The sequence below is a fragment of the Gobius niger genome, assembly GCF_951799975.1.
Source record: "Gobius niger genome assembly, chromosome: 3".
Taxonomy (NCBI): Eukaryota; Metazoa; Chordata; class Actinopteri; order Gobiiformes; family Gobiidae; genus Gobius; species Gobius niger.
Window position 1 is genome coordinate 3,741,202 of NC_136854.1, and position 20,335 is coordinate 3,761,536.

General features: G+C 46.7%; 1 protein-coding gene across 1 annotated transcript in view; it reads right to left on the reverse strand.

Moving 5' to 3' along the window:
• Positions 1-2,845: 2,845 nt before the first annotated feature.
• Positions 2,846-20,335, reverse strand: part of LOC306960437 (protein NLRC3-like) — a gene marked incomplete at both ends in the record, with an annotated part of 55,069 nt that continues 37,579 nt past the window's right edge. The window contains 4 exons of the mRNA XM_079552867.1: positions 2,846-3,372; positions 6,731-6,774; positions 7,367-7,540; positions 7,611-7,778. Coding sequence (XP_079408993.1) covers positions 2,846-3,372; positions 6,731-6,774; positions 7,367-7,540; positions 7,611-7,778 — 913 coding nt within the window. The remainder of the gene's footprint in view (positions 3,373-6,730; positions 6,775-7,366; positions 7,541-7,610; positions 7,779-20,335) is intronic.

Genomic DNA, 20,335 nt, shown 5'->3' on the forward strand with positions numbered 1-20,335 from the left:
TTGAGAAAAAAATGGCCTTCTGCAGATTTCCAGTTTTTTTATACGAGAGTTTGAAATTTTTGCATTGGTGTGTATGTGGACCTGTCGCATTAGTGTGTATGTGGTGAATCCAGCCAATGGGGAGACTCCAGGACTTTCAGCCATTTGTGCAGCTTCTGCCAATCAAGCACTGAGGCCATTTCAACAGTTTGACCAGTTTATGGAATATAAAAGTTTATGCAACATTAATAATTTATGCAAATTAACCACTTTATGGGATTTAACCAGTTTATGCATTTTAAAGCGTTTATGCAGCTTAAGAGTTTATGCCATTTAGGATTTATGAATTTTAAAGAGTTTATGCAATTTACATAATTTATGCAAATCAACCCATTCATGCATTTTACCACTTTATGCAGTTTATACAGTTTATGCAACATGACATTTGATGCATTTTACCAGTTTATGCAAAACCGATTATGCAAATTAACCAATTTATGCAATTTGAACAGTTTATGCCATTTCTGCATTCGCTTCCTGCAATTCCGCAGTCAATCGCAATGGCGCAGCCATTGCATTTCTAGTTATTATTGCTATTGTTTGTTATGTAATGTATTTTAACTTTGTTGTAACTTTGTGTTGCCTGTGTACAGCACTTTGGGCGGCGATAGCTGTTGTAAATGTGCTTTATAAATAAATTTGACCTTAACCTTTACAAGTTGGGCCGGTGCTTACTGCCCAACACCGTGCAGCCCGATTGGCATTTGCCCGAGAACACAGCGATTGGCAGATTGGCCGATGGTGCCCTGTGCTCTTCACGGATGAGAGCAGGTTCACCCTGAGCACATGTGACAGACGTGACAGAGTCTGGAGACGCCCTGGAGAACGTTCTGCTGCTGCAACATCATCCAGCATGACCGGTTTGGTGGTGGGTCAGTGATGGTCTGGGGAGGCATTTCATTGGAGGCCGCACAGCCCTCCATGTGCGAGCCAGAGGTTCCCTGACTGGCATTGGGGACCGGGATGAGATCCTCAGACCTATTGTAAGACCATATACTGGTGCTGTGGGCCCTGGGTTCCTTCTGATGCCTGATAATGCCAGGCCACATGTGGCAAGAGTGTGTCAGCAGGTCCTGCATGATGAAGGTATTGATGTTCTGGACTGGCCTGCCCGTTCCCCAGACTTAAATCCAATAGAACATCTGGGACATCATGTCTCGGTCCATCCATCAGCGTCACGTCGCACCACAGACTGTCCAGGAGCTACTGATGCTCTAATCCAGGTCTGGGAGGAGATCCCTCAGGAGGACATCCGTGGTCTCATCAGGAGCATGCCCAGGCGTTGTAGGGAGTGCATTCAGGCACGTGGAGGCCACACACACGACTGAGGATGATACAGACTCGTTTGGAGGAATTTCTACAGAATTTGGATCAACCAGTGACCTGATTTGTCACTTTGATTTTGACTATAATTTTGGATCCAGACCTCCAGGGGCTGAGAATTTGATTTCCATTTATCATTCTTATGTTATTTTTGTTGGAGCAACTGAAGAGAAAATAAGGAAAATTAAAGACTCACATTCTCAGGTATGTATTTTAAATATACTTTAAAAAAAAAAAAAAGAAAAAATGCTGTTCAGCTAATTCTGACTTGCTTTCTTTTTCAGTGCAATATCATTGATGCTTGTCCAGAGGCAGCTTCGCTCAAGTACACAATAAATGCAGTTTGTCAAATAATATGTTTGTTTGTGATAATTTCTTTGTAAAATGAAACTAAAAATGTTAGAATGCAAGATAAACTGATGTTAAGCCAACATAAAAATATTGTAAAGAACAAACAAATTCAAGTTGTTAACATTTTAAAATGTGTTAAACTTGTGGTACAACATCAATGGAAGCAACTCAAATAAGTACGCAACTCAAAAATGTAAATCAATGCTGATATTTATTGAGTATGTATTCAGTTAATAAAAGGTTTTACTGTTGAGAAAATCAAGTTACTTCAAATTGAAAGAAGCAATCAGTTGAAGACAATTTCAATTCAGTCGATACAACGTAAAAAGACCAATGGAGAGGGTTGCTTCAATTTTTCTCGTTGGGTTAAGTCATTACTTTTTAGAATAAAACAAAACAGTAAATATGACAATGTAAAGTCCAGGCAAACATACAGTCCAAATAAGCGTGGGCAGCAGGGGGCAGCGGGGAGCGGCGTGGGCGTCCCCCGTCCTTAGACTCTCCAGCACGGAGAGGACAAACTCAAAAACCAGGGGGAGAAAAGAGAAACCTTGGGGAGAACCACAGAAGGAGAGATCCTCTCCCATGGACGGACAGGAGAGAGACCCAGGGCCCATGGGAGGAATTTGCCCTCTGCATTTGACCCATCCCTCGATGCCCATGGGGCAAGTTTTTGTAGTTTTTTTCATAATGCATAATGGATGTACTTTCACTCATGAATGACATTAGCCTGTACACATGAGTATATTCAGTATATCAGGAATGTGCGATAATGAAGTGTGTATATACAGTATGTGTGTATAGTTTTGTATGATCAAAAATGAAAAAGAGGTATAAATATAAAAGTGATATAAATATAAAGTATTTATACCAAATAAATAAATATAAAGTTTTTATTTTGTACGAGTCTAAATCCTTGATGACATTTTTATACGATCATAAACTCTTATGATATTAATCCACAAGCACAGACTCTGCATCTGTTTCTTGCTTTGAGTTTATGTGATGTTGTTATGACTGAGAGACAAGAGGGAGGTTATAATAAGTTCTTCTGTAAAAGATGTTTGAACTACTTTGCTGCTCAAACAAATAAAATAATGAAATTAATGAAAAATAATTGTGACTCTGATCCTCAGTCTGACAGAGACACTGAGGAGCCGAGTCCAATCCAAAACCCAGGGATCAGGGTGTGAGTGAAGGTGGTGTTGAAGGTGTGGAGGTGGATCAGTTCCTCAGAGGAGACTGTGTAGAAGGACAGAGAGCCAGCAGCACAGTCCACATACACCCCTACTGTCCCAGAGGAGGAGCCGGGCTGAGGGAGGCGGGTTTGATTGTGTTCATGCCAAACATAGAAACCATCTTCAGAGCAGGACAGACTCCAGGACTGATCATTGTGTCCGAACCAACTGTCATTACCTCGTCCTGTTCTCCTGATTCTTCTGTAAGACACTGAAATATAAACACATCCTCTCCACTGGACCTCCCAGTAACAGCGCCCAGTCAGACCAGAGTCACACAGAAGCTGATACCAGTCCTCAAATCTGTCCTGATGATCTGGATACGGCTGAACTTCTCTTACATGTGTCGCCTTCTTGTTGTTGTCAGACAGTTTGAGTTTCCTCTGAGCTGTGTTTGGATCCAGAGAGAGTTCAGTGAAACCTGACGGAGAGAAAACACAGCAGCAGTTATGCTGCGTCCACACCAACGCGGCCGCCGCCTCCAAAGCGTCAGGTTTACATTTAAAATACATGGAGGACGCGCCTCCGGGGGGCGTCAAGATTTCCCGCAGCGCGTCACGCGCCTCCTCTGCGGCGCGCTTTGAGGTTTTTCGCGCTTGGTGAGCGTTTGACGCGCCTCCAGGGCGTTGAGCGCGGCCGACGCTCGAGTTGGGAAATGTTGAACTTTTTCGAGAAATTCGCGAGCGTCGACCAATCAGGAGCTTTCTCCCCACGCACGTTGTAGCTGAGTCACCGGGGCAGATTCTACGCCGGCCCCACAGATGTCAACAAGTCACAAGTCACGGAGGTTTAGCTTCATTGTGAACCGGAGCTACAGCAGCTCTGGGACTTTTACAAAGACACATCAGTGTTTCTTTAGGCTATCTAAACACCCAGGATTAGAGGCGGCGACAAGAAAGGTTATTTCAGTGGCTGAATCTGTGCTGGGAATGTGTTTGGTCCTCGAGGACGCCTGTTGTAGCATTAGCACCGGAGAAAGCTAATGCTAAGCTAAACCTCCGGTCCTCACGTGAAAACAAGAAATATGCACAAATAAAGTCAATAAAGAACAATGATCACACACTAAGCTGGGCTGATGTTGTAGTTTATTACTCACATCATCTACAATTAGCTCCGGGAGAAAACCAGCTTGTTAGCTCAGTTAGCTTAGTTAGCTCAGTTAGCTCGCATTGAGCTCCGGTTTTCTCCCATGACAACAAGCATTAATAACGTCAATGAATCCATAACGACATAGAGCAGCTTTATGACAATCACACACACTGAGCCGGGCCTCACGCATTTGTGGTTTGTTGCAGACTTTTAATCAACAATGAGCTGTAGCAGGTGTATTTCAGGCAACAGCTACTTCCAAGATGCTACGAACAGACTCTGAGCTGACGCAGCCAGAGCGTCTGACGCTCGGTGACATTTGTGACGAGCGTCTGACTTTAGTTAGCACAAGCGTCCAACGACGGGCTTGAGGCGCGTTTTTGACGCCCAAAACACGTTTGGTGTGGATGCAGCATTAGTCCCTGTTCACTCTTTATACTGATATTAACCTCTTAACTCCTGAACCAGTTCAGCTTTACCCAAACTTAAAAGCTCCTCGACTGGAGCTCACAGCCTCTCGGCCTGTCTCATTTCCTCGTTATCCAGAGTGTTGCTGATTTTTTTTTTTAAGTTTCAGAGTTTATCACAGTTTAGTTTCTCTTGTGATGTAATCTGGAATATTCTGCAGTTTGTCTTTTAATCACAGATAAAGAAATCTAAGTGAATCTGTTTTAAAACATTTGAACCTGTAGAAAGTGGTTTATCAGGAGCAAGAAATGCCTGAAAACTTGTTTTAATTTTTAGGTTTGTTTCTGGAAACATTTCATTTGTAAAGACGATAAAAAAGGGACTTGATCAAATGTTCCAGTCTCTGACGTCGCACATTAAACAAAACATGATACAGAGTTCCTCCTTTAAGATGAATCCTCAGTAAATCTACAGTTTAAAGCTGATTTACTGTGATGGAAACATGTCCAGGATGTAACTATAGGCCCTGTATGCAAATGTCATGGCTGCACCTTTTGTTCTTTGTTTTGTGGTAAAAGGATTAGATGAAGGCGGTTTTCCTCAAACAGCTCCAAAGCTCCTCAGATCAGGAGGTCTGATGGGCCATGTCTCTCTGATGAGGCTCTGCTTTAAAGAGGGGGTATTCTGCTTTTTTCAGCCACATAGCACCAGTCTATATCACACTACAATGATGACCAAATCTCCTGTTGGTCTGTAAATGCAGTAAATTAGAATAGCTGCCTTGTATAAAATTGCTCTTTCAAAATGGCGGTAGCAAATGACTTGAAATAGGCCTCTGTCTCTTTAAGACGCTCCCTGACCCTTTCCGACACGCCCCCTCCACACGCTGTCTGTGGCATCACAACACGCCGCTCGTTGTCTCAACAGTATTGAAACTACGATCGGTGCATTTTAATTTTTATTGTTGGAAAGGAGCTACTGTTTATCACTTTGTGAACAATGGCCACACAGGATATGATTTGGAAACGAACCTTCCACACCGGACGCTTGGACGGGGCTCTTGCCTGAAAAATAACTGCTGTTTGGAGGCTTCTCTTTGCATCTGCCATGCCCTATGGATCTCTAACTATACCCCCATGGACGACACCAGGATCTGCAGGAGCCCAAACGATTCAAAAGACGGACATTATCTGTGCAGGTGGACAATGGTTTTTCGAGGTTACCCGTTAGCTTGTTATAATCGACTACAGCTCATTGTTGATGAAAAGTCTGCAATAAACCACAAATGTGTAAAGCCAGGCTCATTGTGTGATCATCGTAAAGGCTGCTTCGAGTAGTTGCCTGCTTTATTATTAAAGTTAAACGTTATTTGTGCATAATATGCTGCCTGTTTTCAATGAATGTTGTGAAGGTGAAGGTTGTTAGCTTGTCACGGCTAATAGTGCCTTAGCTCCGGGAGAAACCACTCGGCTACGACTCACTGTAGATGAAATGTGAGCAATAAACTACGAAATCAACAAGCCCGGCTCAGTGTGTGATCATTGTTAAACGGTTCTTTATGTGTGTGGTGGTTTTATTGACTTTATTTGTGCATATTTCTCGTTTTCACGTGATGACTCGAGGTTTAGCTTAGCATTAGCTTTCTCCGGAGGGTTGTGGATCATCAAGGCCCTAAGACATTCCCAGCACAGAACCAGTCACTGCAATAAGTGTTCTTGTCACCGGTGTTTCGGTAACAGAAACACTGATATGTGTCTTTGTAAAAGTCTCAGAGCTGCTGTGGCTCCGGTTCACAACACATGAAGCTAATCCTCCATGATGACTCTGTTTACATCTTAGGGCTGGACACTGTGGGGAGGGGGTTCTGCTGAGGGGCAGTGGTTGGTTACTCGGCTGGTGACGAAAGCTCGGAGGCGTCTCCAGGAGGTGGGGGCGTTCCTAGGAGGACTCAGGCAAACCTATCCCTAAAATGGCCGCCATCAGAGTTTTTACAGATTACTCAAAAATACGTGAATGTGCCAAGGCAACACTTCAGGCATGTTTTTTAATGAGGGAATGACATAATAACATGATGTAAAGCTTGAAAAAGTCGATTTTGCATAATACCCCCCTTTAAATAAACCATCTCAGTTCTACAGGTTTCAGTGACTTTAGTGCAGATTAAAGGCTCAAACTGGGCTCTTCTGGACTTTATGGCGACTTTATGGCGACTTTATGGCGATCAACATAAACAAAACTTCCTCTTGAGTAAACGATGATCGTGAGTTAAAAGTCAGACTTACATCTGCAGATTGGGTTCATCCATCGTTCTCCAGCAGGACTCAGTCTGAAACAGACACAGACTCAGATCCACAGTTTGTTTGTGTCGACTGTAATAACTGAGTATTATACGGCTCTTCACAACGTAAGTAGAAGCTCCGTTGATTTGAATGGGATTTCCCAACGTTCGACCGGTCATTATTTTCTGATAAAGGACTTCTTGCCAATGGCAACAGAGTTGGTGCTTTCATATCACTCCGCGCGTACGTAGTAGCGACACTATCTGTCCCGTCACTGAGAGAGAAGTCGGGGAATCGCTCGTGAAGTTAGCGTGAGTCTGACTTTCAACTTACCCAGAGATTCACCACCATTCCTCCAACTGCGCCTTCAACTAAGTAGCTAGGCTAACTGCTAGCCGTGCTGCTTCTAGCCTAGCAAAACGTTGCCGAGCAACGCGCAAACTTTTGGGAACTATTTGTTGCGGAAGTCATTAAATAAACCTTTCGACCTTCATAAAAGTGAAGGGGTCCAGTTCGCCCTGCCGGTACTTATTTTCCCGATAATGACCAGTGTTCATACATTATACATTATCCCTTACGTAATAACTGTGTAATAACTGTGTGATAACTGTGTAATAACTGTGTAATAACTGTCCTCACCTGAGAGTGGAGAGTGAGCAGTGGGGCTCCTCCTGTAGAGCAGTCAGGAGCTTTACTCCTGTGTCTCCTGGATGGTTGAAGCTGAGGTCCAGGTCTGTCAGATGGGAGGGGTTGGACCTCAGAGCTGAGGCCAGAGCAGCACAGCCTTCCTCTGAGATCAGACACCCTGACAGTCTGAACACACAGGGTTAAACAGAGTCATAGAAATGACAAACTCACAGAGATGAAGAGTAAACCCTCTGACCTGAGCTGCTCCAGTTTACAGTGAGGACTTTTCAGTCCAACAGACAACATCTTCAGCCCTGAGTCCTTCAGGTCGTTCTTTCTGAGGTCCAGGACTGTCAGACTAGAGGAGCTGAGGACTGAGGACAGAGCTTCACAGCTGCTCTCTGACAGGTTACAGCTGCTCAGTCTGGAGAGAACACACTGTTTTAGGAGAAGTTTAGAAGGTTCATACTTACATAGACCTCACTCACAGAGCTTTGTTGGAGGCTTTGACCACTGGCAGCAGCCTCAGCAGAGCCTCCTCTGAAGCACAGTATTTCTTCAGCTCAAACTGCTCCAGAGCTTCTTCTGATGACAGTAAGATGAAGGCCAGAGCTGACCACTGAGCAGGAGACAGTCCACCTTCAGACAGACGTCCTGATCTCAGGTACTGTTGGACCTGCTCCACCAGAGAACCATCATTCAGTTCATTCAAACAGTGGAGCAGGTTGATGCTTCTCTCTGCAGACACTTCCTCACTCAGCTTCTGCTTGATGTACTCAGCTGTGTTCTGATTGGTCTGGGAGCTACTTCCTGTCTGTGTCAGCAGACCTTGGAGAAGGCTCTGATTGGTCGGCAGTGAAAGACCCAGGAGGAAGCGCAGGAACAAGTCCAGGTGTCCGTTTGGACTCTGTAAGGCCTGGTCCACAGCCATCTGGTAGAACTCTATTGGGCTGCTACGAACAAAGAGATGCATCAACCAGGAATATATGGAATTTTCTTCCACCATCAGGTTGACTCCAGTGTTGAAGAAGGTTTGATGGACGTGAAGAGCAGCCAGAAACTCCAGCACACTCAGATGGATGAAGCAGTAGACCTTGTCCTGGTACAGGCCTGGCTCCTCTCTAAAGACCTGTGTGAAGACTCCAGAGTACACTGAGGCGGCTGCAGCGTCCAGCCCACACTCGCTCAGGTCACTCTCGTAGAAGATCAGGTTTCCTTTCTGCAGCTGCTCAAAGGCCAGTTTTCCCAGAGACTGCACCATCTTCCTGGTCTGTGGACTCCAGTGTGGGTCTGTCCCAGATCCTCCTTCATACTTGATGTTCTTGACTTTGGCCTGAACCACCAGGAAGTGGATGTACATCTGAGTCAGGGTCTTGGGCAGCTCTGCTCTCTCTCTGGTCTTCAGCACATGCTCCAGGACTGTGGAGAGGATCCAGCAGAAGACTGGCATGAAGCACATGATGTGGAGGCTTCGGGACGTCTTGATGTGGGAGATGATTGTGTGGGCCTCGTCTCTGAACCTGTTCCTGAAGTACAGCTCCTTCTGTGGGTCGCTGAACCCTCGCACCTCTGTCACCATGGAGACGCACTCAGCAGGGATCTGATTGGCCGCCGCGGGGCGTGTGGTTATCCAGAGGCGAGCGGAGGGAAGCAGCCTCCCCCTGATGAGGTTCACCAGCAGCTCCTCCACTGAGGCGCTCTCTGTGGGCTCCGTCAGGGCCTTGGTTTGGGTGAAGTCCAGAGGAAGTCTGCACTCGTCCAGACCGTCCAAGATGAAGAGCAGCTGCAGATCTTCAAAGCTGCTCACTTCTTCTGTTCCTCTAAAGAAGTGATGGAGCAGCTGCACCAGGCTGAAGCTCCTGTCCTTCAGCACATTGAGTGCTCTGAAAGTGAAGGGGAACAGCAGCTGGACGTCCTGGTGGGCTTTGCCTTCAGCCCAGTCCAGACTGAACTTCTGAGTGAGCAGTGTTTTCCCGATGCCAGCCACTCCCTTTGTCAGCACTGTTCTGACGGGCGCCCCTGTGTCCGCGTGGCCTTTAAACATGTCTTCACATGTGATGGCCGTCTCTGCTCCGCCTGCTTTCCTGGAGGCTGTTTCCATGTGTCTGACCTCATGTTCCTGGTTGACCTCTGAGGCCCCTCCCTCTGTGATGTAGAGCTCTGTGTAGATCTGCTGCAGGAGGGCGGGGCTTCCTGCTTTAGCCACGCTCTCAAACACACACTGACACTTCTGCTGCAGGTCACGCTTCAGTTTACGCTGAAGAACTCCAGCACGACTCCCTGAATGAAGACACAGACAGAGCCTGAGTCTCAGAGAAGATCAAATGACTGAGTGAAATGGACCTACTGCTCCACAGACGCTCAGCCAGCTCCTTCTGCTGCCTCCTCCTCAGGAAGTTCACTGTGATCTTCAGTAAAGCCTCTCCATCCTCATCCTCCACAGGCTCTAAGCATTCTGGGTAATCTGTGCTCAGAACCTTGTGGAGCTTCTTCAGCTCCTTCTGGACAAAAGTGAAGATGTCCTCCTCCAGAAGCTGCACAGACACATTAGAAACAACACAAATGCAGTCAGTGTCAGATCTGTGTGAAACAAGTCCATTCATCTGAACATCTGCAAACTTCAGTGAAGGACACACCTTAAATATGGAGTCCAGCTGAGTGTGATGTTGCTGAGCACTGAGCTCTGGAGCCTGCTCCACTCTGTGACAGAGACACAACAAACACCTCAGGATTCAGCTGTTTCTCTCACACTTTCAGAACCTCATTAAACCACTGTCTGTCCTTGTGTTTAAACAAACTCAATCTTACAGATCTGAGGAGAAGTTCTCTGGTGCCCACATGGATCGGTCGCTCCTGAGGGACTCACAGTCGGGGCCTGGTTCAGATGGAGGCTGTTTCTGGAGGATCCTGAGACAAACAAGAAGTGAAACGCATGAAAGTTTCCCTGATGTTGTGGCTCCATCACAAAAATAATATAATCTGTAGGGATGTCCCGATCCGATCACGTGATCGGAAATCGGGCCCGATCACGTGGCTACAGACTAGATCGGAATCGGGCAACACCTCCCGATCAGGACTCGGATATTTATGTGTGTCCATTCTTGTTACTTTTGATCAGATTTCGAGCTACCGGGAACCACTTTCTGTCCTCTCCCCCTGGCCCAGCGCCTCTGTCCCTCACCTGGCCCAGCGCCTCTGTCACTCACCTGGCCCAGCGCCTCTGTCACTCACCTGGCCCAACGCCTCTGTCCCTCACCTGGCCCAGCGCCTCTGTCCCTCACCTGGCCCAACGCCTCTGTCACTCACCTGGCCCAGCGCCTCTGTCCCTCACCTGGCCCAGCGCCTCTGTCACTCACCTGGCCCAGCGCCTCTGTCACTCACCTGGCCCAGCGCCTCTGTCACTCACCTGGCCCAGCGCCTCTGTCACTCACCTGGCCCAGCGCCTCTGTCACTCATCTGGCCCAGCGCCTCTGTCACTCACCTGGCCCAGCGCCTCTGTCACTCACCTGGCCCAGCGCCTCTGTCACTCACCTGGCCCAGCGCCTCTGTCACTCATCTGGCCCAGCGCCTCTGTCACTCACCTGGTCCAGCGCCTCTGTCCCTCACCTGGTCCAGCGCCTCTGTCACTCACCTGGCCCAGCGCCTCTGTCACTCACCTGGCCCAGCGCCTCTGTCACTCACCTGGCCCAGCGCCTCTGTCACTCACTCCACCTGCTGTGTCAAACCACTCACACCATCGCTCAGTCCGTGTCCCCCCTTCATCTGAGAAATCCCCAAATCCACACAAGTGCCAGCGCAGGAGAACAATAACAACATCTCCGATAACGCGTGCAGAGTTCACTGTAGGCTAAGAGGAGAGAGGAGTGAGAACGGACGGGAAGACAGGACGGGAGAGAGCGGTAAGAAGCAGCAAACGGCTGTTTTTATCGCCATTAACCCGCTACATGTGATTAAACCATGCCTACTCAGACCCGCACTGAGCAGAGACCCTCGCATTTCTGCGGAGATGTTTAAAAGTCCGTGATGGCCCGCTGCGCTCATACGTGCGCAAACGCTGAAAGACGAGGGGAAACTTCGTCTCTATAACCTGATAACCACCGCCTCCTCTCTTCACTTATCCCCGCACTATGATCAGGAGGTGAATTGAAGCACTTGTTGTCACTCCTGGTTGTCTTAAGCCTTTAGTAAAACACACGCACTCTGTACACGCCCACAGTAGGTGACCCGCGCTCAAGTCACGGTGGACGGTGCACGTGCACAGCTCGGTGGACGGTGCACGTGCACAGCTCGGTGGACGGTGCACGTGCACAGCTCGGTGGACACTGCACTGCGAGCGCGGACCTCGACCCTGTCCCGGTTTTCAGGCTGGGAAATGTGGTCACCCTATATCTACTTATTAAAGAGACTGTAATCAGGTTAACATGGCACATTTAGCTTTTGGCCAAATATTATTATTATCAATATTATTATTTAACTGTTTGGCCACATCACTGCACTGTTTTTTTCTGTGCTGCCAGACAGTTTTTTACATTGTGCATAAAAAATGTATTGCCCAAGTTTTGTTTTCATTGCCAATCAACAAACACATTTAATAACGAATGGGATTTTAGATCACCCTCTCTGTGTAAAACTATATTACACTGTAAAGACTAATAGTCTTGCTTACTTGAGAAAAAACAGACTTAGTAGAGTTACTCTCTATGTCCAAAACCATGAATGAAAACAAGTGGAATAATATAGTTTTTTTTCTTAATTTTTAAAATAATGTATTAGGTATCGGATCGGGACATCCCTACTAATCTGTTCAATTAAACTAAATCTACTGTTAAGTCTAGTACTTTTTTATTTTTGTTGAGTTGAGACGTTGTTGTACTGGGGTCCCACAGGGAAAAGTCCTCTCACTGCTTCTATTTACTGTTTCACATCAGACTTTAACATACAGTGCCTCTAGTAAGTATTCATACACCTTGAACTTTTGCACATTTTGTCATGTTTACAGCCCAACATAAAGATTTTATTTTGATTTTTTTACTGAACATTCACACACAAGTAACAGACAACTGTGAAGTGAAAGCAAAATGATACATGATTCTGTTATTTTTCAAAAAATAGAAAAGTGAAAAGTGGGGCGTGCATAAATATTCATACAGCATTTATAACATTCCTAATGACTCCAGAATGTTCACTCCTTGGCCTAACGGTTAAATAGAGGCACCTGTGTGTAATCTACTCTCAGTATAATTTCAGCTGTTCTGTGAGGGCCTCAGAGCTAAGAAATGCACCCAAGTGCCCCAAGATAACTCTGGAGGAGCTGTGAAGTCCTGCCGCTGAGCTGGGGGAATCTGTACATGGGACAACTATAAGTCGTATCTACACAAATCTGGCCTTCATGTACGAGTGGAAGAAGAAGGCCATTATTGAAAGGAGGCCATAAGAAATCCCGTTTGAAGTTTGTAGAAGTCATATGGAGGACACAGCTCCATGTGGAAGAAGGAGCTTTGGTCAGATGAGACAAAACGTTATGTATGGAGCAAACCTAACACTGCTCATGGACCTGAGTGCACCATCCCCAGTGTCAGATATGGTGGGGGGTAGAGTGCTGCAACCCGTCCGACGTCCGACGGGACCAGTCGGAACCCGACGGGCTCGGTCGGACTCGGACAAATATTTAGAACTTATTTTCGGGCTCGGGTCGGACTCGGACACATCAGCACGATAATAACAAAATAAAATAAAATGGGTCTGTTTCATTTCATGCATTGCAAGCGTTCATTTGTCAAAAAACTAAATAAATAAATAAATAGAAGATGCGGCATTTAAACCCGCTTACGCACTGCGCAGTGCGCACGCAGTAATGCTTTTAAGAAGTTGTGAACTGCTGTGACAACGAAACACGTGTAGTGACCGCACAAGTAAAACTGTTGCTCCGCGTGCGTGCGTGCTCCGCTCATCTGTGTTGACGTTCCGTATGCCTTTTGATGGATAAAATCTGACTTTTTCCACACAAACAATATCGTATCCTACTGTGTCATTAGGCTTATGGAAATATTGTGATTTTAAATGTGTCGGGCTCAGTCTGACTCGGACACAAATATGTTAATGCCTGTCGGGCTCGGTTCGGATTCGATTACTGCTCTGTCGGACGAGGGCCGGGCTTGGCCAGAAAAAAACGGCCCGATCCGCACTCTAGTGGGGGGAGCATCATGCTGTGGGGCTGCTTTTCCTCAGCGGGACTGGGGAGATTGTAAGAATAGTTGGGAACATGGATGTAGCCAAATATGGGGACATTTTGGAGGAAAACCTGCTGGAGTCACAAGAGAACTGAGGCTGGGGCGGAGCTTCACCTTCAGCAGGACAATGACCCGAAACACAAAGATAAATCTACAAAAACATCCATCCATCCATTTTCTTCCGCTTTATCCGGGGCCGGGTCGCGGGGGCAGCAGTCTCAGCAGAGATGCCCAAACTTCCCGGTCCACACACACCTCCTCCAGATGTTCTGACTCCGAGGCGACACCAGGCCAGCTCGGAGACATAGGCTGTATCCGAATGTCCACACTATCCCCTAACCCCTCATTCACTACACAGGCCCGCACTATATAGTCGACTATATAGTCACCGATTCTGTTGGCGATTCGGACACAAGCCACGACTTTCTCCGAGCTGCGTGACGTCACGCGCGCTGCGGCTGCAGATATGTTTTTTTTAATTTTTTTATCTGAATTTATTTATTGTTACAAACGTTTATTTTATGAAAGAGAACGACTGTTTTGGCACTTTTACAGGCGTTACTATCATCACAAAAAAGAAAGAAAAAATAAATAAAAGTCACCCCAGCGTGAGCTCAGAGACGCCGAAAGTAGGTCACAGGCCGGTGTCCAAAGCGCCAGCAGATTGAGTGACGACATCTGCTAAAAGTTGCTAAACTCCGGGAATAAAGTATTTCTGTGATAAAGACCAAACTCAGAGACAGTGGAAAATTTATGGATTAATACGAGACAGATACGCTTTTACTTCACATGGATTTTACATGAATGGCTTGGATTATTCGAGAGGAAGCTGTCGGTCATTTAACAGCTCCAGCTAAAGGTTAGCAGCTAGCGTTAGCATCTTTTCACCGTAACCGTTTATATTTAAGTGGTTTATTCATGAGAAACACAAACACACGACTGAAACAGCTGATTTACTTCAGTCGTGTTGTTTAGTTCAAAGACCTGTCTCTGTCAGGCTCTTCTCCGACTCTCGCAATGCATTGTGGTCTATATTGACCCGTGTAGTGACCATCGATGCTCACGACTTTTCCAGATGCATTGTGGGAAATTTTGAGTGCACTACTTTTTTCTCTCTGGACATTCGGACGCCCCCACAACATGTGACCACTATATAGTCACTATATAGTCACTATATAGTCACTATATAGTCACTATATAGGGAATAGTGTGGACATTCGGATACAGCCATAGTCCCACCACCGTGTCCTGGGTCTTCCACGAGGCCTTGTCCCACTAGGACATGCCTGGAACACCTCCCGCGGGAGGCGACCAGGAGGCATCCGGAACAGATGCCCGAGCCACCTAAGCTGCTCGTTTCGACGTGAAGGAGCAGCGACTCTACTCCGAGCTCCTCCCGGGTAACTGAGCTCCTCACCTGATCAGCCACCCTATTTATGCACTTTGAATTGCCTTGTGTATGAATTGTGCTCTACAAATAAACTTGCCTTGCCTTGCTTTGCCTTCTCCTACAGATATGGGGACGTGAGCCCGGGAGCTTACCTCATCGAATCCCCAGAACAGCTTATCTACTTTTGTAAAAATCGCCAATAAACGTGATACTAACTGAGGTTGTGGTCCTTGTGAGTGAATTTTAAAAAAGTCCTAAATGTAGGATAATTTCAGAGCGCCAGATAAAGTCTGGTTAAATGCACTGTCCCCTCAGCAGAGCTTTGCTCTGATCTGGAGTCAGACTGAGCCTCTGTATTCACGTAGGTGCAACATCTGCTACCAGAAGGAGAGGCTGACCCTGGATCAGTTTTACATTTCCACTATCGGATTGGTCAGCAAGACGTGACCCCGTCTGACCTCCCGCTGCTTTATTATGGCTTAGCTCATTATTTTTCCTCATTCTCGCCTCATGTGAGTGTGTGTTCTCCAAAGTAAATCTGATGAAACCAAATCCAGCAATCGACTGATTACTGCAGCCCTGAACGAGCTCATCCAGGCATCAGTGAAGAAGAATGGAGGGGGATGTTCGGATTTCAACCCTAAAAACTATGTTTCTCTCAATGACAAACTTGTACAATAGCGTCTACATCAGAAGAGAATGACGAGGAGGTGGAGTTCATGTCTTAGGTGAGGATAGTTTTGCCGATGTCGTCATGTCCTGTGTGTGCGTAGTGTAATAAATGGGATTGGTAACCAGAAGGATCAGGCTGGCACCGATGTTGGGCCCGTAGGCCGAGGCAAAGATGAGAGACCTGTCCCCAACCCGAAGGCATAGGGACACGACCCCCTCGTTCACTGGGGTGAAGTCCAAAACGTGGGGCTATAAGCAAACCCACCCCCGCTGACCGCCTCTCACCGTGGGCAACTCCAGAGAAGTGAAGCGTATGCTGCTCTACTGTGCTTCTCCTCACTGGGCCAGTCTCAGGAGGTCTTTGAACACAGAAGAGGCAAAACTCACCGCCCTGTCCTGAAGTTCATTGGTTTGCCCATAGACCAGTCACTCCTGACACATCTGGGACCAGGTTCAGACGGAGGAGGTTTCTGGAGGATCCTGAGACAAAAAAGAAAACACTTTAGTGAAACACATGGGACTGTCCTGGATCAGACTGAACACTGAGCACAGTGAGGCTGATGCACGAGACTGAGGAGAATTTTCACAATTATTTCTATTTGCCTAATGTCAGAAGAATGAGATATATATATACTGTACTTTTTTGACTAATCTGTCCTGAAAAGAATCAGATCCATCTATCTCTAGTATAATGATGTACAAAAGGCCCTAATGAATAAGTGTGTGAGTGGTAGTAGTGGTGTAGATCGGCAGCCTCTAGGCGGCTGTGGCTACAATAGTGTCTTACCACCACTGAGTCTGGAGTGGATGAATCATGTGTACAGCAGCACTGTGAGAGACTCGGTCACAGGCTTGTAAAGCACATTCTAAGTGTCAAACATTGTGATTATTATTGGAGCTGTGACTCTTCACTGACATCAGGAGCAGGTCTGTGGACACTGAGGCAGCAGAGACTTTCATCCTGACTCTGGAGAACAGTGGAGGACCTCACCTCTCAGCTTTGGGCTCCGTGTCCTCCATCATGTGTCCAGCTCTGAGACACTGCTTCAGCCCAAACGGATCTGGGGAAATAAGGTGCATGTTTGTTTAGCCTCTAAACGCACGTTCAGAGAAGAAAATGACAAATGTCCTTCTCTTCCTGTTTCTGGACTGTAGCAAACTCAGTTCACACAGACTTTAGGAGGTTCTACAGTGTTTCAGGAACAAGAAGCAGGAGCTTCAGTCCTTGATCTAATCCAGGAGGAGGCGATTTCAAAGTTCATTCAATAAATAATAATATTCTTGCTGTTATGTCAACATCTTCACGACTAAATACAAGTTTTTCAGCTGTGTGTTTCACAGATCTACTTCTCATGATGATCTCAGGCCAATCTATAACCAGTGGTGCACTGGGTCATCGGGAGAGTCGGGACGTTTCCCGGTGGGCCGCTCGGTTGTGGTGCTTTGGGCCGGGCCATCACAATAAAATAATGAATGAATAACAGACTCACAGTTGTGCTGTTCCTAAAGGCTTTAACTGCAGCACGAGCCCGGGCTGTTCCAGATATAAAAGAAGAAACACAAGTGTAATTTTCATCCTAGTGGCAGGGAGAAACTATGTGACGTTGAACTAACTGAGAGAGGTTTAAGGGTTTTTAATCAACACCCCTCTGAGTTAGTTCAAGTTGGTGCAGTCCAATCCAGCGGAGACAAGAGTATGAGCGAGTAAAGGGGGAAAAGGCAGGTAAAAGGTGGAAAAAAGAGGACGAATCGTGGACTTCAGGAAAGACGCAGCCCCACCTGGTCACGGACTCTTCACCCCCCTCCCCTCAGGCAGGAGGCTACGGTCCATACAGACACATAGATCCCTCCACTAGAACAGTTTTTTCCCTCATGAACAAAAAACAAGACTCAATATCTTAGACACATGAATGTAATGTCCACACTTAGATCAGCTGCTGTCACTTTATCACTGTCACATCTGTAAATATAATCCCGCTGTTGTTCTATGTCAAATCGTTGTCGTCTGACCATATTTTACCTTATATTATTATTATCATTATCATACTTATTTATTATTCTTATGCATGCCCTTATAGTTTAAAGTTTCATAGCTTTTTTTTAATCTAGATTCTGTGTTTTATGTTTAATGTCCCACGTCAGCACCGAGAAAAAACCTAGTTTGTGAACCTGTTTGTTAGAAAATAAGCGGATTCGGCATCTCACTGGCCCTCATTTATCAACATTGCGTACAAAAACGGTGTACGTGTAGGTGTATTTGCGATATACGCCAGAGTGCGCGTGGTATTATGAACCTGTGCTTTACGCTCAGATCTCTCCGTACGCAGAAGCAGCTGATGGTAAATGCCACGGAGAAATCCCAGCGTCATTTGAATGAAACGCCCAAAAATATTCATAATCAGGAGGCCTCACCCACGGGTTTTGCGGCACGCACCCACGAAACACGGCAAAAAAGGAACATTTCTCCAACCAGGAAATGATTAAGAATTGTTTTTAACACAACAAATATGATATTTTTGCGCATGAGAAAAATTAAATAATCTATTAGAAACCCACAATAACCTTAAAGCCAATCCAAGATCACATTCACTAAAAAGAAATACGTTAATAAAAAAAACGTTTATTAAATACGCTGTAGGCCTAAATAGCCTATATAAAAAGGGTATAAAATTAAACCACATAAAAAAAAAAATATGCAAACTCTGGACCATGAACTGAACCAGCGAAAAGCAGCTCCGCGGACTCAGCGCTGGAGCCGGGGCAGAACTACGCACCTGTTGGCCTGAGCAGAGCTTTCCTCCGGGAGGGAACAGGTGCGTAGAGCTCACAGCCAACCGGAACCTAATGAACCCGTCCGGACCGAAGACAGCCCGACGACGGGACGAGCTTCGATCATCCCCCTGAGGAGAGGAGAGGAGAGCGCGCGGTCAGCAGACCCTGCGCGCACCACTCCCGGACCTTACGAACCCGTCCGGACCGAAGAAAGCTGTGGAGCTGTCGAAGGATTTATTTCACACCCGGGTTGCTCGCGCCACGGAATACAGTCCACAGACTTGACGCTCAAACCAGCCAGAACACGGAGCAGGGCCCATGAAGACCCAGGTGAGACCCGGTGTCCCGACGGCAGCGGCATGTGAGGCGGGGCAGCCATCCACACAAAGTTTGCGCAGCAGCAGCGGTCTTTTTTGTTAAAAAAGGATATATGTAAAAAACACCATGGGCCAGATCTTGTGACTGGCGCAGTCCGTGCGCAACTCTAAACGCAACGTGGTACACGCGCGATCTTGCATGTGGCGCAGGTTTTGCGCTAAAGGCTGCGCTGCTAGGGAGAGGGCGTTATTTAAGAAAAAGAGGCCGACTGAGGCGTGGTTCATTACAAGCAGCACTACTCTTCTATGGCAACCTTCACATTATGTTCCTCTTTACATCCCACTGCCTTGTCTTCTTCCTTAGAATCGATGTCAAATTGAAAACAAAAGCGAAATTGCCTTGAAAAGTCTGTTCGAGCGTAGGATACACACGGCTTACTTTCTACAGTAGATCAACACCACAACTCAACACCAAAACAACAGTTTTCCATAAATAAACCACACATGCCTTCAAGTGCCACAACACCACGTCTGATCTGAGTTTTAAAGAGACATTTCCATCGTGTGTCAATCCTTACCTCCTGATGATGCTCCTTGTGTAGCCACAGCTCAGGGCGCACTTTTTTTTCTTTTCCAATTCAGCCGCTCCAAGAATCCTGCAGCTGTAGCGTAAATGTTCTAATACGCTACAGTATTCTTGCAACTGCTACGTAACTCTGCAACTCCTCGGCAGCCGATATGACAGTTTCTGATCAGTTAAATCCTGTACATTTCGTAACTTTGTGCATTCGAACGGTGTCCAACACGAGGCTGCCTCTCTGTCCCGCCCGCTCATCTTGGATCTGCAGCGAGTGGCTGCAGCAGCGGAGGGAAAGTTTTATTTCTTTAATCTTTACTAAACATTGCGCGTTGCATCACGCATGTTGCGCGTTTACAAGAGAACCCCCCTGCTACCCATCGCCTTCCGCAGGTCTGGGGAAAGCATGGGGAGGGGGCAGCACCACAACATCGCAATGCGAGTCTGTCCCCTCCTCCTGTCCTGCCCACTTTTTGCGCCAGGTATTACACTGAAGATTGCAAGGAGCGCCACCCGTCTGCGTATTCGTCTTCTCTACAGCCTGCGCTATGAACCACAAGATCTGGCCCCATGAGTGTCTCTCTGGCCCGCAGTCCAGGTTCTAGTGTCTCTGGTCCGGGCTGAGCCTCTGAGCTCGACCCGTGCCGTGGAGGAGCAGGTCGATGCAGCGCAACACTGAATCAAGTCTGCCCATAAACATTAACGCTGTAGCCTTGTTTCATGTTTAAATCATCAATGTGGAATATATGCGGTGTGGCAATGCAGTTCATGCTGCTAAAAACTGTTTTCCAGCGCTGTTTAGTGTTTAGTTAAAATTGGTGTATCATGTACACCACCTCCTGACTTGGTGTAGGATTTGAGCGCACCGTACGGCAGGTGTACGGTGCGCTCAGATTGATAAATGCCAAAACAGGCGGTAATTTTTCGTACACCCCACATACGCTCTGATTTCACCGTACGCAAGTTTGATAAATGAGGGCCACGGAGTGCAAAGCATGCTGGTCCAGGTCAAAGGTCAGGACT